This window comes from Pseudorca crassidens, chromosome 1 (genome assembly GCF_039906515.1).
Source record: "Pseudorca crassidens isolate mPseCra1 chromosome 1, mPseCra1.hap1, whole genome shotgun sequence".
NCBI classification, from domain to species: Eukaryota; Metazoa; Chordata; class Mammalia; order Artiodactyla; family Delphinidae; genus Pseudorca; species Pseudorca crassidens.
The window spans coordinates 29,807,507-29,825,017 of NC_090296.1; the positions used below are offsets into that span (position 1 = coordinate 29,807,507).

Consider the following 17,511-nt stretch of genomic DNA (forward strand, 5'->3'; position numbering starts at 1 on the left):
CAACAAGAGAAGCCCGCGCACCACAACAAAGAGTAGCCCCTGCTCGCCACAAGTAGAGAAAGCCCGTGCACAGCAACAAAGGCCCAACCCAGCCAAAAATAAAAAAAAATTTAAAAAAAAGGATCTTACTGAGAAACCATTGTTCTTTTTAAACCGTGGAAGCCAGAGCAACGTCTTCCATAGTGGAAAAATTAAACATACAATCCTGAAATCCGATGCTATGAATTACATGGTCAGTTATCCTTTAACTTGCTAACCTTCCCAGACTGATGAATATTATCACCAGTTTCAGTTGTGGAGAAGAGTCCAACTCTACTATTTAGGTACTAGTGTGATCCAGGGCAAGTTTACTAACTTCTTTAATGCTCAAATTCTTCAGCTACAAGATGGGGATTACAGAGCTATTTCACAAGGTTGGTATCAGCGTTAAAAATAATACAGGAAAAGTTCTTGGCACACACAGAGGCTAAACAAATGACAGCCTTAGAAATACTTTTGATTCCAAATAGTAAGTACTATAAGAAAATAACTAAAGACTTCCCTGGTGATGCAGTGGTTAAGAATCCGCCTGCCAATGCAGGGGACACGGATTCGAGCCCTGGTCTGGGTAGATCCCACATGCCGCGGAGCAACTAAGCCCGTGCACCACAACTACTGAGCCTGTGCTCTAGAGCCTGTGCTCCGCAACAAGAGAAGCCACTGCAATGAGAAGCCCGCACACTGCAACGAAGAGTAGCCCCTGCTCTCCGCAACTAGAGAAAGCCCACGCATAGCGACGAAGACCCAGTGCAGCCAGAAATAAATAAATAAAATAAATAAAATTTAAAAAAAGAAACTAACTGAAAGAAACTAAGTTGTTCAGAAAAAAAATGCTATAGAAATGAATTTTTAAAAATAATGCAGAAGAAAAATTTTGCATTTCTCTGATAAGAGACTTGTGTCTAGAGAATATATCAAAAACTATTACAACTCAATAATAAAAAAGGACCCCCAAAATGGGCAATGGATCTGAATAGACAGTTCTCCAAAAAAATATACAAGTGGCCAATTAGCACACAAAAAGATACTCAACATTATTAGCCATCAGAAGAATGCAAATCAAAACCCTGATGACATACCACTTTACACCCACTAGGAATGATTATAATTAAAAAGACAAATAATAACAAGTGTTGGTGAGGCTGTGGAAAAATTGGAACATTCATACACTGCTGCGGGGAATGTAAAATGGTGCAGACACTTTGGAAAACAGTCTGGTAGTTCCTCAAAATGTTAAACATAGAGTTACCACATGACTCAGTAATTCTACTTGTAGGTATATACCTAAGAGAAATAAAACCATGTGTCCACACAGATGTGTACATGAATGTTCACACAACACTATGCATAATAGCTCAAAATGGAAACAATCTAGATGCCTATTAACTGATGAATGGATGATAAATGTGACATATCCGTACAATGGAATATTATTTGGCTATAAAAAGAAACGAAATGCTAATACATGTTACAACATAGAAAAAACCTGAAAACATAATGCTATATGAAAGAAATCAGTACAAAGAACCATATAGTGTATGATTCCATTTATATGAAATGTCCAGAAGAGGCAAATCTATTATGATAGTATATTTGTTGGTGCTGGGGGGAATAGGGGTAATGGGTACAGGGTTTCTTTCTGAGGTAATGAACATATTCTAATATTAGCATGTGGTGATGGTTGCACAACTATAATAAAAACCATCGCGGACTTCCCCAGTGGCGCAGTGGTTAAGAATACGCTTGCCAGTGCAGGGGACACAGGTTCAAGCCCTGGTCCAGGAAGATCCCACATGCCACGCAGCAACTAAGCCCGTGCGCCACAACTGCTGAGCCTGAGCTCTAGAGCCCATGAGCTACAACTACTGAGCCCGCATGCCACAACTACTGAGCCCACGTGCCTAGAGCCTGTGCTCCGCAACAAGAGAAGCCACTGCAATGAGAAGCCTGTGCACCCCTTCTCGCTGCAACTAGAGGAAGCCCGCACACAGCAACAAAGACCCAACACAGCCATAAATAAATAAATAAATAAATAAATTTATTAACAAAAACCATTGCATTGTCCACTTTAAATGGCGGGGAATGAGAGGGATTGAAGAGGTGATGTTAAGGAGTACGGGGTTTCTTTATGGGGTGTTGAAAATGTTCTAAAATCAATTGTGGTGATGGTTGAACAATTCTGTGAATATACTAATGTCACCCCTTTAAATGGGTGAATTGTACAGTATGCGAATTACGTCTCAACAGAGGTATCAAAAAATAAACAAAAATAATGTACCAAGTCAAGCTTAAAATTATAGCCTCACATCTTTTTCATTTAAAGGCTTATGTTTGTTTAAATAATAACAATATTATGGCAAATGCTAGTTATATTCTACAGAATTCATTTTAATGGAGAGAGAAATATAGATGTATTTTATTAGCAAAATTAAAAGAGTCAGGAAACAAAGAAGTAACCATCAATTTTTTTTCTTTAGGCACTTACTGAAGCAACAAGTTATATTCCATAACCAGAAGAGCCTGGATGAATCAGTATATAAAACCTAAGAAAAATCATGTTGCTCGGGAATATGTTTTCTTTAAACAGCTTCTTGGATTTATTCAGTAAAGATATGCCATGGCCAAACAACTAAAATCACAGCAATGGAAAGTGCTTAAGTTAGACATAAGTATTATCAGTATTCCACTGCCAAGTGCTAATGCTGAGATTGGATGCTAGTTGCTTTACTGCTGTCTAGGTCTCCTATTGTTTTGCTTTGTTTTGGCCACTCTGAAAAATAATTTTAAGTAATGATGGAGTTCCTTTCGTATTAAAAGGGGCATTTGCAGGTCTACCAAACATAAGACACGGTAAAAATAATAAATGATGGTGAATATTTACTTTAATTGTAAGATTTCGCTATAGGACATCTAGCAGAATATATGCCTAGCTTAAATGTAACTATAACATAATAAAATAATGAATATTTCCTACTATCTTTTTAATAAACAGAAACATATAAAAAACTTCCTGAAATTTATTATTTTGTGTTTTAACTACTAAAACCTCTTCCTCCACTTGAAGAAAATAACAAAATCCATCTCCCACTCTTCCCTTGAGGTTATAGAAAAAGAACCTCTATGAGTTAAATTTCTACTCCTGGAAACAACAGGTTAATTTCACTACTCTGATAAATTTTAAATCTATCAGTAGTACACTGAGGCTTGCTATGGGCATGAAGTTTGGAAGAAGTGTAGTTTGAAATTCACTAGAAGACCAACTGCACATTGAATAAACATGTTTTACATTTCTAATTAAAATGTCTCAGTGTTCAGCTTTCTGATTAATTTTTGATTTTTAAAAGGTTGTTCTGGAAGACACATGTGCCTTTACATGTCAAATTCTATTGTAAACTGAGACTTTTCTGTAACAACTCTGGTTTAACACACTAATGCAATCTGATATGGTTATGTGTGTTCTGGATGCTAAGATAAGGAAACAATACCAATTATTAGTTTATATTGGTCCCAGATAAAGAAAATATTAATCTGAAGTTAGAAGGGGCAATACTTGGGTTTTTCTTAAAAAAAAAAAAAAAGTTAGAGATGAAGAGAAGGACATGAAGAAATGATCAGGAGAGAGAATCTTCAAGTAGGAAAGGCAGTCGTGAAAGAATCACACTGCAGCTATGCTTAACAGCTATATTTCTTTCTTTTGGCTGTATGCATCTTTGAGAAAAGAGGAAAGGAAGAGAAGAGGCAACTAATTACAGTGATAACTTTGAAGGCAGAGAAAACATCAGCAAACGCAAGCTCAAGGCTGGCCATAAGAGGAGGCAACTGTGTCTGGTTTCCCAGAGTGTGAAAGCTGCAGGCTGCAGATGGCTCTAAAATCTGGAAAACTCGCCCAGCACCAAAGTCATGGATCTGCCCAGGTTCTGACCCAGATAAAAGACTAATGGTGAGTTGTAAGAAGTGTTCTGATCAAGCTGAAGGATAAGGTCAAGATCACAATTAATAGTGATTAGAGAAGCTAAGGAATCTAGTGTCTGTTTCTTTGAAACTACTTAATATTTTCGCTGTAATTTTTTTTTTTTTTTTTTTTTTTCCGGTACGCGGGCCTCTCACTGTTGTGGCTTCTCCCGCTGCGGAGCACAGGCTCTGGACGCACAGGCTCAGCGGCCATGGCTCGCGGGCCCAGCCGCTCCGCGGCATGTGGGATCTTCCCGGAGCGGGGCACGAACCCGTGTCCCCTGCATCAGCAGGCAGACTCTCAACCACTGCGCCACCAGGGAAGCCCCGCTGTAATATTTTAATCAAGCGTTTCACTTGAAAGCGTTTCACTTGAAAACGAAAAAATTGAGGGTAACTTAGTTGGGAAATGTGCTAATCTCTTCTTATTCAGTAAATCACCTCTCTAACTAAGAATAAGTAAAGAGATGACTGAGCCCTAACCAGGGGGCTCTACTGGCTAATATCCTAAGAAGCCCCAATTGCTGACCTGAATCCCAGTGACAGCACACCTTAGACACTGAACAAACTCTTACATTTCTGCAGAGAACCTAAATCCCTTTGATGTTCTTTAAAATTAATAAAATACAGTGCTTGCCGAAAAAGGGCAGTAACAATGTAAAAGGGTGAAGCATTTAAATCCATAGGTCTCTGTGCAGCAAGAGTGAAATATATTAATGAAAATTTTGTAGACATGAAGTCTTATCAGAATAATATTAAATTTTTTTTTTTTACCTTATAAAATCAATGCCAAAGATCAGGCTGTAAAGGGATAATTTCAAAAATCTGAGGTGCAGAATTTGGTCCATTAACAGATTTAACTATGAGAAAAGCACCAACTATTATTTCCTACTAAAAGCTGCACTGCTGTTTAGAATTGGACTGTAACACTTTGATTCATTTTATTTTGGGAGAGTTTGATACTGCAGCACCTAAAGGAATCCATGAATTTCCAATGTAGAGAAAGGCACATACTTTCCTCTGGGTCGTCACTGGCCACGATGCTGCTGGAAAGATCCTGTACAGCAGATCGCGACTCAGCCGTAGAGTGATGAGGCCCCAGGCGACTGTCCCTCTGGGCTTCCCACTCTTCGCTGAAGCCGCCATCATCACTCTCTGTCACGGGGTCTTGTGACTCACTTTCTGTGCCTTCAAGAAAAAGTGAACATCACAGTTGTAATATTTAGAAAAATCTCTTAATACCCTTAAGAAAATTACATGGAAACAGTAATTACCTGTCATCGTAACTAGGTGGGTTAGCTGGCTCTTAAACCACAAATCACGGGTTATTTCAATGCCTGTTGGTTGCTTCCCCAACAGCTATTTCTCCCCTTTTTTCCTCAGGGCAGAGTACTGATTTATTTGGGTTTCCACCTCCCACCCATGACTCCGGTGGTAAATCCAGTTCAGTCCAAGCTAAGTGTGGTCATCCTACAATTCCTCTTCCCAATGAAAGCTCTAAAGCTGTGGGGTTGGTACCAGCCAATGTGTGGTGAGACAAAGTCTGCTGGAAATTTGGGGAAAAGTTTTCTCACTCCTTGAGAGAGACGTAAGGAGACACAAACAGCCCCTTTCTTCCCCTGGATGTTGTGTTATCTGGATATGATGCCTGGCACTGCAGTCGTCATCTTGTGACCATGAGGAGCAGAGGGCTGAGGACCAGGCTCATATCTAAGGGTAGCAGAGCAGGAAGACGGGAAAGAACCGGGGCCCCTGATAATTATCCAGTCATAAAATTAGCCAGCCGTGCAAATGCCTACACCTCAGGACTTCCGGTCAGGTGAGAGAACATTTCTTCTGATCTTTGCAGCTGGGGCTGCTGGCACTCACTGATCGATGGTACTCACCACTGGCTTTAGTGACTAAGTTATACAAGTAGACCACTATTGGGGGCTGGGAGGATGGGAAAGGAGGGAGTGAATTTTTTTATGGGCTAGTTAGTCATTTTGTTATAATGACTCGGTCTGCCTGAAAATTCTGAGTATAACATGATTGTCTCAAGAACCTTCCATACATCAAAAATAATTAAAATACATAAGTGAAGTTGATAATACTCTTTTTTCTCATTTATTTTTTTATAAAATTAATACATGTTCATATTTATTCATCTACTATGAATAAATGAAGCTTGCATACTTCAGGCCTCTCGCTTGCATGGACATTTTTCTGAAAGGGGCTCTAGCAATTTTGTATTTTTAATTTGCATTGTTTTCTTAACCAGGTCTCCACAAAACCTGAATCTTCCCTGAGCTAGTTTATAAAATCATAAAAGTATGCGATTTAGAAATAAAAACATCAGTGCCTGCTCTGCCCTATCCCTCCTCACTCCCGACCCTCACCCTACCTTCAACCCTTTCAGCTGTTTATTTTGGTATTTACCTCCATAATTAATTATAAATAGCACGCTCATAATGCTGTATCTTGATGTTTTTATCTTAGGTGCACTCGGGCAACCTCTGAGTTCTATTACTTTCTTCCTTTACAGACATCCCTCTTGGAATCCTACACCCCCTTGCTCCAAACTAACTTCTAGTTCCTATAACACAGAGGTTTTCAACTGGGGGTAGCACCTCCCTTCCATGGGATGTTTGGAAATAACTAGGAGGGGGAGTTTTTGGTTATTGCAAACCTCGAAGCTACCCTTGGCATTTAGTGGGTGAGGGGACAGGAATGCTAAACAATGTGAGGGGAGTCAGCACAATGAAGAACGCCCACCCGAAACACCCACCACACTCCCACTGAGGAACTCTGCAGCTCACCCAGCTCCTCCTCACTTCAAGGTTCTTGCCCATGGTGCTTCCTCTTCTAGAAAGCTCTTCTTCCTCTCTTTGGCTGGCCATCTCCTTTTATCACTTCCCCAGGGAAGCCCTCCTAACTTTCCAGAACAAATGAAATTCTTCCACTATAAACTTTCATAGCAACTTACACTTCTCCTTTGTAGTGCTTATCACAACCTGAATGAATTATTTGTTCAACATGCGTGTCTCCCCAAATACGCTATAAACTCCACAGGAATGGGACCTCTCGTTCAGAGCTATATCCCCAGTGCCTAACAAATACTGGGCACACAGTCAGGTGCTCAATCAACATTTGTCAAAAGAACAAAATCTTGATGTACCCAAAAGACACTCATACTCACATATATATACATGTATACTCACAGACAACTAATCTTTCAATTTTCTTTAGCTTAACAAGGTTAACACAACAACCAGACCTGGAGCAACTGTTTCCTCTATTTCCCACTTCTCTACTAGGTCTACTGCTGGTCTAATGTCACCCTGTTTTGCTGCCTCGCTCATTGCAGAATGGGCCTAATATCTTTTGGTCCCAAATACGCAAATTCTAAGTTGAAAGCGTCCTCCTTGCAGTTACCCAAATGCTAGAACAGCAGTTTTCTTGGCTCTAGAAAACCTAAACTCTCCCTTTCCTGACAAACGGCAACTCAATTAAGGCCCTTTTTTCTTCTCTGACCAACCTTTATTCCGCCTCTGTTTGTCAGCTTCCTCATAAGGTTAGTCCTTGTTTTTCTTAAAAAAAAAGGTTTCCTTTCTTTTTGACTATTGATATTGTGCTGTTATTCCTCAACTTTTCTAATTATAACTCCTCCTAACTTGTGTTTGCCTTAACACCTTCTGTAGTATCCACAAGTGGGCCTTTCAATCTCCCATCCTAGGTCATCATTCTTACCCTCCTCCAGAAAGTCATGTCCACCTGGAATATTTTATCTTCTCAACATAAACATTATCACAACTCAAATCAAATTATATTTCAGTTACTCTGGACTTGTCAGACAAGAGGTTCTCATTTTTACATGTTTGAAGAGAGTGTTTATTCTACCTTTTTAAAACCATAGCTTCAACTTGAACCTTTCCACACTGGAATTAATGGTGTTTAATGGCAGAAATTCTTAACCTAGGGTGCCCTGGCTGATTGTTGGGTTTGGAGCATGTGAACTCAAATATTTATCTGTGTTTGCTAGGTATTACCACAGCTTCCAGGAGATTCTCAAAAGAAAGTGGTTAAAAAATCATTGCTTCATAACTCATAAGATGACAATGACCGTGAAAACCAGGAAATTATCAAATAAAAGCCACCTACTTTGTGCATTATAATTGGAGTTTTTGGATACCTTCCTTTGGGCTTCTGGGTCTCCTTCTGCCATATTCACCAACCATACCATTGTTGCTGTTGAGAAAGACAGAAGTCCAGGTAAGGACTGGAAACACAAAAGGAAGCTCACGAATAGAGAGCAGGCTGTTATTTCTCCACACAAATCACCAATCTTCTTAATGTCACCATAAGAATCCCTAACAATCAGAAGCAAATGCATATTAAAAACTACTGGGACGGGGCTTCCCTAGTGGTGCAGTGCTTAAGAATCCGCCTGCCAATGCAGGAGACACGCGTTCGAGCCCTGGTCCAGGAAGATCCCACATGCTGTGGAGCAACTAAGCCCGCGCGCCACAACTGCTGAAGCCTGTGCGCCTAGAGCCCGTGCTCTGCAACAAGAGAAGCCACCACAGTGAGAAGCCTGCGCACCGCAATGAAGAGCAGCCCCCACTCGCCGCAACTAGAGAAAGCTCTCATGCAGCAACAAAGACCCAATGCAGCCGAAAATAAATAAATAAATTTATTAAAAAAATAAAAACCACAAAAGGTTCTCTTTGATTGTGGCAGATAAAAAAAATTTCTGAAACTGGACATTTACTGTAGCTTTCAAACTGTAGCTGCTATAATACAACTGCTCATTGTTATTTATAATCCCTGAAAAGTAACCAGAAGGAAAATTGTTCAGGCCAGCAAGACTCCACTGAAACAACAGCTCGACTAGTTGAATATCCTAAAACAGTGTGAATTCACTGGTGAAAATTACTTATTGGAACTAAATTAGAGGACAAACTGGGGCTCACAAAGCATCGGATGAATTACTGTAATTCGAAAGATGCAACGAATATGTTCCCTTCATGTTATGTCTTACTTCTGGGATTTTCAATAATGCTAAACTGTGTTATATACAGGGAATAAGAAAAAAAAAAAAGTTAAAAGCAATAAACATAAACGGATGGTCAACTGCCTTTTCTATGTCCCCTCCACAAAAATACATATATATCAATATATCTATATAGCTCTAGATATACACACACATCTTGTCGCATTTTAATTAAGAGGCAATGTGAATACTTTAAAATGGTGCTTCTCTTACATACTGCAGGTAGGATGAAACATGGCGGGGAATTTGGTAACATCTAACAAAACTACATGTACATTTACCCCCTGACCCAGCAATAACACTTTTGGAATTTATCCTGAAGATACACCAACAATAATACAAAAATACATACAAACATGTGCCATACAGGGTGACAGCAGAAACCAAGACAGCAGCAACCTGAGTCCAATCCAGTAATGGTAAGCAATTTTAAACAAGATACTTGGCATTTTCTGTTTCTCTGGCATCACTGATTTTACAATTATATCCATTTTCCTAATACTCTAAGGCTTCTTGACTAGCTTATGAAAGAAATACATAACCAAAGAGGATAAAAATCCTGTAATAGCTGCACTTACTCATTCACCATAGCTTTGTAATTCAGAGGTCAGACAAGTTCCATTATATGATAACCTGACTAACTGATCAAAGTGAATATTAGCCAGGTTGGGGATTCACTGTAACTAAATCCAAACCCAATGAAGAGGAAACAGGGCAACCACCGGGTTTACGAATTTCTGTAGTCTTCTTGGCAATGAAGGCAGCAGGTATCTATTTGATTTTCTTTCTTTATGCAAGTATAGAAAGATAAAGCTACAAACTCGTTTAACACTTAATATTAGCCATGGAAATCAAGGGTCAGCAAACTTTTTCTGTAAGGGGCCGGATAGTAAATATTGGGGCTTGTGGGTCAACATCTGGCCTCTGTCACATATTCTTCTTTGTTCTTTTCTTTTTCATTAACTCTTTAAAGATGTAAAAACCATTCTTAGCTTTCAGGCCTATACAAAAACAGGCCACGGGCCAGATTTGGCTATGGGCAGTAGTTTGCTAACCCCTGATGTAAATTATCATGAGCAGAATATATATTTGCTGAATGAATTAACATTACTAAAATAATATCTAAAAAACCCGCTTTCCAATCTTTCAACTTAACACCAAACAGCTTAGATCAATAGAAAAATATGCGAATTAAAAATTAACAATCTAAAAACTTCCCAAACTGATATGAAATCAGAGAAAAACTTTACATAATGGTCAACCTCAAGGAACTGTTATCTTTGTTTTCTGAAAAGCTACCAAAGAGTAGGTGTACATTCTTCCTGTCCAAACAAGGGATAGAGAAAACAAACAAAAATGCTCACATGTTTCCTGAGGGTAAGACTCTTTTGCAAACTGAATACTTTTAACTGGGGAGTATACAAATGCATCAAAGGATTGTAGTTTTAAAGAACAAAAAACTGAGAGGACTGACTTAAAAACTTTTCATATTAGTGTTTATATCCATTTCAGGGGGAAAGAACTGATTAATATTGCTGTTTTTTGTATATTCTACTTGAAAAAAAACCTGTCAAACTCAGTGATTTATGAAATGCTCACTAAAGATTCAGTATTTCATGAGAACAGATACTTTCTTGAACCTATTTCATCTACACAGGAGGTAAAGTTTTATGCTTATATTTTCCCGTATGTGTGGAATTACTGCAAAAATATCTCAATATTGATTGTTATACAGACTTGAGTTTTTAAAAATTCATATTATATACGAATGATTTTTTTAAAAACAGTAAATCCTTTTTCTGAGTATAAAATTAACATACATGCTTAACGTTGTGGCAGACTGAAAGATCCTTTCTTCACCCCTCCTGCACCCACACTCTTGCCATGGTCTCGCTGAGATTGGAATGCAGTTTCCTCTTCCTGACCAGGGACTCAGCTATGTGACTTGCTTCAACCAATGGCACATGGACAGAGATGACAGTGTGCTAATACTTAACAGGCCTGCTGCCCTCTTGTTTCTCCAGATACAAGAACATCTTCAGTTAACCCACTGGCCCAAGGAGGACAGGGAACATGTGGAGCAGAGGTACCACAGCCAAGTCTGATCAGCTGAGTCAACTGACCCGCAGGTGCAGGACTGATGGTGACTGATAATTATTTTTAAGGCATTAAGTTGTTTTTTTAAAAAAAATAAATTTATTTATTTATTTTTGGCTGCGTTGGGTCTTCTTTGCTGCATGCAGGCTTTCTCTAGTTGTGACGAGTGGGGGCTACTCTTCGTTGCGGTGCTTGAGCTTCTCACTGCGGCGGCTTCTCTTGTTGCGGAGCACGGGCTCTAGGCACACGGGCTACAGTAGTTGTGGCGCACGGGCTTAGCTGTTCCACGGCATGTGGGATCTTCCTGGATCAGGGCTCGAACCCGTGTGCCCTGCAGTAGCAGGTGGATTCTTAACCACTGTGCCACCAGGGAAGTCCCCTAAGGCATTAAGTTGTGAGGTGGTTTGTTACACAGCATTATCGTGGTACTAACAATAGATACAACGGTAGAAAAATGTAAAATCCTAAAACTAAGAAAAAATTTAAAACTCACAATCCCTTCACTTTGACATCCACAATTAAAAAATATAGAGTACAACAGGGACTTCAAGCAAGTTCACAAGAAAGACTGAGGTGAACTAACACGTGCTCCCAACTTGACCTCTCTCTACGTTCCACTATCTTCTGCTTTTCTGTCTTTTCCTTCCTTCCGGGTCTTTCACTATTCTCATCTAATTCCTCTTACTGAACTCTTAGAGTTATTTCTACCTGCTTTGTTTATTACTTTGCTCCAGTAATTACTTCTTTTTGCTGGTCTCTTCAAAGCCTTTCTCCACTGGCTCCTTTCCCTCAACCTTCTCTCTCCTGGAACCATCTTTCCTCATACCTGTTCTCTTCTCAAGTCACCACTGCTCTGCCTGTGAACTAGTAGGTGATACTTACCTCTCCTTCTTCATCACCCAGTCTCTGTCCACTGTATCACTTCCACTGCCAGTGCCAGCAAAACCCAGACAGACACACACACACACACAGACGCACACTTTCCGCCCTTTGGAATACTGCTTCTGGTCCTATCATTCTACTGAAATTGCTCTCTTAAATGTCACTAAAGATGTCTAAAGCACCAAACTCTATATGGTTTACTTAGTCCTCATCATCCTTCACTTCTTTATAGCATCTGACATTCTCTCCTTCTTGAAACTCTGCTTTTTCAATAACTCAACAGATAAATAGGCCAAAAGTCCACAAGGATATATATCACACTGATAATACTGGTAAGTAACTGCTTGGTAAAGTATTAAGATTGGGGATGACAGTTACAATGAAATTTAACTTTATCTGTAATTCAAAAATTTTTTCAATGATAAAGTATTAATGTATTACTTGTATAATTAAAAATTAATTCTAAAAATATGGAAAAATACAATACCAAGCCAGTCATAAAACAAGAAATTTAAACATGCAGCTAAAAAATAGACTAAAAAGTCCAAATAATCATTAATAGTTATTACTTACTATTAACTAAGTTATTAATTACTAATAGTTATTACTTACTATTAACTAATAGTTATTAGTCAATAAGCCAAGATGAAAACTAAAACAAGATGTTGTCTATTAGTTTCCCATACACATACACAAACAAGTGATAATGAAGGTGTTAGTTAATTAGGACCTTCACACTACTGAAGGGAATATAAATTGGTATAGCCTTTTTTTTTTTTTGTGGTATGCGGGCCTCTCACTGCTGTGGCCTCTCCCATTGCAGAGCACAGGCTCCAGACGCGCAGGTCCAGCGGCCACGGCCACGGCCCATGGGCCCAGCCGTTCCGCAGCACGTGGGATCCTCCCGGACCGGGGCACGAACCCGTGTCCCCTGCATCGGCAGGCAGACTCCCAACCACTGCGCCACCAGGGAAGCCCTGGTATAGCCTTTTGAGGAGGCAATCTGGCACTATCTATCAAAATTTAAAGGCACACGTCCTTTGACTCAGCAATTCCATTTCTATGAATGTATCTGTACAACAATATTCACAAATTCATAAATGTTCTCTGCAAGCATTGTTTGTAATGGGAAATGATCAATAAAGATACCCTTTATTTAATATCTATATAAGAGAAAACTATGCAGACATTTCATGTACTGATATGAAAAAACAGTCATGCTATTGCTAAGTGAAAAATGCTGGTTTTCCCAATTTTCTGATATTTTATGTTCCATTTACTATTTTCTCTTCATTTCTCACTCTCTAAACATAGTAGTTGACAAAGATCTACTCCTGGTGTCCTCTTCTCTTCTCCTTTGATTTGAATCACTCATCCACTCCCACAGTTGCAACTGTCACCTCCATGCTGATGTTCTTCAATTCTGCATCTCTATTATCAACCTTTTCCTTTGCACTGGTACTTCATTTCTAAACTCCTGCCGGAAATTTCTACCTGGATGGCTCACAGGTCCTGCCAAGAAAATTAGATATGGGCTACAGGCAACACTACACAGATTTCTCAAATAAGAAAAACCTCTCTTCTTTATCATCCTCCCTTTAAGCTTTAAACTTCTCTCACTCGTCACTAAGAATGACTGAAACTACCTCCAAAAGCTCTCATCAAGGCCTTTCCCTTGACTGCCATTACCTATCCCATAATTCAGACTCTCATTACTTTCCACCTAGATCATGGCAATATCTGTTTAGTTATGCTTCCCGTTCTCTCTCCCTTCCGTTCATCTTGCACAATGCTGCAAGCTTACAAAGGCACAGCTCTGATCACATTAGTCTTCTGTTAAGAACCTTCTGTGATTCCCAAGTGATCATGAATAGAATACAGAGATCTAAACCAGTCCCTCAAAGCTATCCGTGATCTTGCCCTGAGTGCCATTCCAAACCCATCTCCTAGTACTCTCCCTATTTTGTACTCCATGTTCTAGTCAACTGAAACACTTGAAATTTGAAGAAGATGCCCCACACTTATGCCTCCAAGCCATTCTTTGTGACAAGCCCACTTTAAAAAAAAAAAATTTATTTGGCTGCATTGGGTCTTTGTTGCTGCGCGGGCTTCAGTAGTTGTGGCGCGCAGGCTCAGTAGTTGTGGCACAGGGGCTTAGTTGCTCCGTGGCATGTGGGATCTTCTCGGATCAGGGACCGAACCCGTGTCCCCTGCACTGGCAGGCGGATTCTTAACCACTGCGCCATCAGGGAAGTCCCCAAGCCCACTTTTGGAAATGACTCTTCCATCTGCACTTGCTGAAATCCTACCCACCCTTTGAAGGTTCAATCCAAATGCTGTCTCTTCCATGAAGCCTTTCTCTGATTCCCCATTTAGATTTTCCCTGTTTTGAGCTCTTTCTGCATTTTGCGTTCCTTCTGAATAATCGGATAACAGCCTGCCTCGAATGTTGTTTATATACTTGTCTTATCTCACTTCTAAATTGTAAGCAAGGGAATTCCCTAGCGGTCCAGTGGTTACGACTCTTGAGTTTTCACTGCTGAGGGCTTGGGTTCGATTCCTGGTCGGGGAACTAAGATCTCACATGCCGTGCAGCACAGCCAAAAAAAAAAATGTAAGCAAATGCACTCTGAGGGAAAGCAAAGTATCTTAATCATCTTTTTTTTTTTTTTTAATTTAGTTTTTGGCCATGCCATGGCAGGTGGGATCTTAGTTCCCCAACCAGGCCCCCTGCATTGGAAGCATGGAGTCTTAACCACTGGACAGCCAGGGAAGTCCCTCTTAATCATCTTTATATCCTCCACAGTGCTCTGTGGGAGCAGATCAGGTCAATGATGAATAAATAGTTACTGAATGATTAGGAAGTGTATGACTCTAAAACCAAACAAAGGGCAAACACATTCTGAAGGAAAAGTACAATTCTTTCAACATGCTAGTGCAAGATCCACCTACAATATATGTATATAACAAGTACTCAATAGTTCTTGATTAATAAGATTTTAAATGAGAATACTGACTCCTCAATCTCTAAATATTTCTTCTATCTCCACACATACTGAAAACTCTCTTGAACCAATGTCAGGCAGAAGATAATAATTTGCAAGGAAACAGATCTGCAGCATTTCCATCAATGCTATGTATTTAAGGTGAGAAAAAGTACCACGATAATGATCATAATTACATGTGTTTGAATCTCTGTAAATTCTAAGCTGTTCACTAACTTAACATCATTCTGAAATACTTACAAGAGTAAATAAGAGCCGGAAAGAGAGTTTCATTTCTCTCCTGAGCTGTTTCAACCAGCATACGAAGTGGGCCTTTTGGACACAAAACAGCCACTAAATCTAGAAAAAGGAAAATAGAAAAGACATCTGAAAAATGTATTGGTTAAACTTGTAAATGGGTGTGTGAGGGAGGAATTAACCAATTAAAAAGGTTTAATTTTTTTTTACACAGAAAGATGTTGAATTAATATGAAATAAACAGCAGGTAAGCTGATGGGGGAGGCGGATGGAGACAATCTAAACAAAATACACAAAACCACACAGAGACCTGTGCAAACTTCATTTTGGTTTGACTGCTATTTGGTTAGTTTACAGTGTATCATCGTTGGGTTCTTGGAATAAGTCTTCTCAGTTTGAAGAGAAGAGGCAGAAATAATGACAAGACAGAATTATTCTAGAGCAGTTGTCAATTTCCAAAGCAGAAACAAGGACAAGCCATTTCCAAACAAAACATACCTATGAGCCACAAACTGAAGGTTTACTTTAGGAGGGGATTTAATAGAGGGGATTTGACTTAACTTTTCAAAATATGAAGAACAGAGTAGAAGAGATTCATCTTCTCCCCTTTTTGAAAACAGTATATGTACTATTTAGGGATACTTGAAATAAGAGGGCAGTAAATTCAAACAAAATAACTAATAAACCTCTGCATGAGTTTAGCATTTCTTTAGCTCTCCTGTCAAAAGCGCTTCACAAATATTTAGGTCTCAGAATACATGTGGTGCTGAAAAGTGTCTTATTTTATGAAAACAGCAACTCGGAGGAGGAAGCAATATGCATAAATTATTCTTGATTCTACCACCATCTGTCTCCAATAACTGCAGTTTTTCTTACATTTGCTATGTCGTGAAAATTCAGAGTATAGGAATACAGAAAATAATTTCAAACATTTAATAATGGGAAACAGATATAGGTAAATTTGTAAAGGAAGATTCAATAGTTTGTGTTGACATTACTATCATTCAGATGCATTTAAGTAAAAAACCTCACACCTGCAAGTGGTCATGTCTTCTTGTACACTACTACTACTACTACTACTACTACTACTACTACTACTACTACTACTACTACAATAAAACACACACACACACACACACACACACACACGCACATAAGAAATCTCTACTCTCACTGCTTCCATTTTGATTTGTTTGGGATGAGAAAAGGGAAATTTGCCGTGCTCTGAGATAATGAGATTTCTAACCTGTTTCAACCTGCGATGTCCTGTAACTATCTTGGTTTTATGACACACTACTCCTTATAGAATTGCTAAATGATAAACCTTTATTTTTTAGAGCAATTAAAGTGAATTAAAATTAATTTTGTTTTGAAATTCTTAGAACAATCTTTGTGACATCTTCAGATCTTATGGAAATGGAGTTAAGAATCATTACTCTAAATATTGGGCACAAAAGTCTTTTATTTTAAAGGAACTCAAAGGTCTGTGGAGATAATTTGCATATGTATGGAAGAAACAGAGGGTTGATGGGAGAAACAGTGTAATGTAGTAGAAAGAATATGGGACTTAGGACTCATATTCTAGATCAAATGGTGTTAAGCTTGGGCAAATACTTTACCTCTACAAACTTCAGGTTCTTAGCAGTAAAACAAGAATAACTGCCTTGCTTACTTCACAGGATTATACATTTTAAAGAAACAGCTAATATTTACTGATAGATACCATTATACATGTGTACTGTACATATTGTTTAATTTAATCTTCATAATAACTAAGACTCGGGGGTTGAGCAATGTGTCTGTGGCCACATACCCAATAAATGATAGGAGTAGAAGAGTCTGGATTTGAACCCAGGCAGTCTGTCTCCAGAACTGGCATTTTTTTTTTAATATCAAAAATGGAATCAGACTCTTTATTATGATTCGACCCTGATGTTTCATTTAATCAAGTTTTAACTTGCTCTAGTATGTCATAATGGTGCCTTGTGAGGCCTGTAGTGTGAGACTGTATGGTGGTGAAAGTTCCACTGCACACCTTGTTCAAGAGCCCAGCATTGTATATTTAGAAGTGAAATAGTCACTATAACAATATCTGGAACTCCAAAGTGGATAAAGTGAGGAGGCCTGTATTGTGGGTTTAATACGTAACTGAGACATGTATAACTTTGATTTCTATTTTTGGTATCTGTGAGGCAAGAGATTCTCAGTTATTTTCCCTAAAGAGGGAAAACTTGGATAAGTAATTGCTGTTGCTACCACTGGCAGAAT

General features: G+C 39.0%; 1 protein-coding gene across 3 annotated transcripts in view; it reads right to left on the reverse strand.

Annotated features, from left to right (window-relative positions):
- Positions 1 to 17,511, reverse strand: part of PSEN1 (presenilin 1) — a 78,088-nt gene that overhangs the window by 10,332 nt on the left and 50,245 nt on the right. For all 3 annotated transcript variants that reach the window (XM_067731406.1, XM_067731397.1, XM_067731415.1), the window contains 3 exons: positions 15,247 to 15,345; positions 8,131 to 8,217; positions 5,005 to 5,178 (listed from right to left, as the gene is read on the reverse strand). In XM_067731406.1, coding sequence (XP_067587507.1) covers positions 5,005 to 5,178; positions 8,131 to 8,217; positions 15,247 to 15,345 — 360 coding nt within the window. The remainder of the gene's footprint in view (positions 1 to 5,004; positions 5,179 to 8,130; positions 8,218 to 15,246; positions 15,346 to 17,511) is intronic.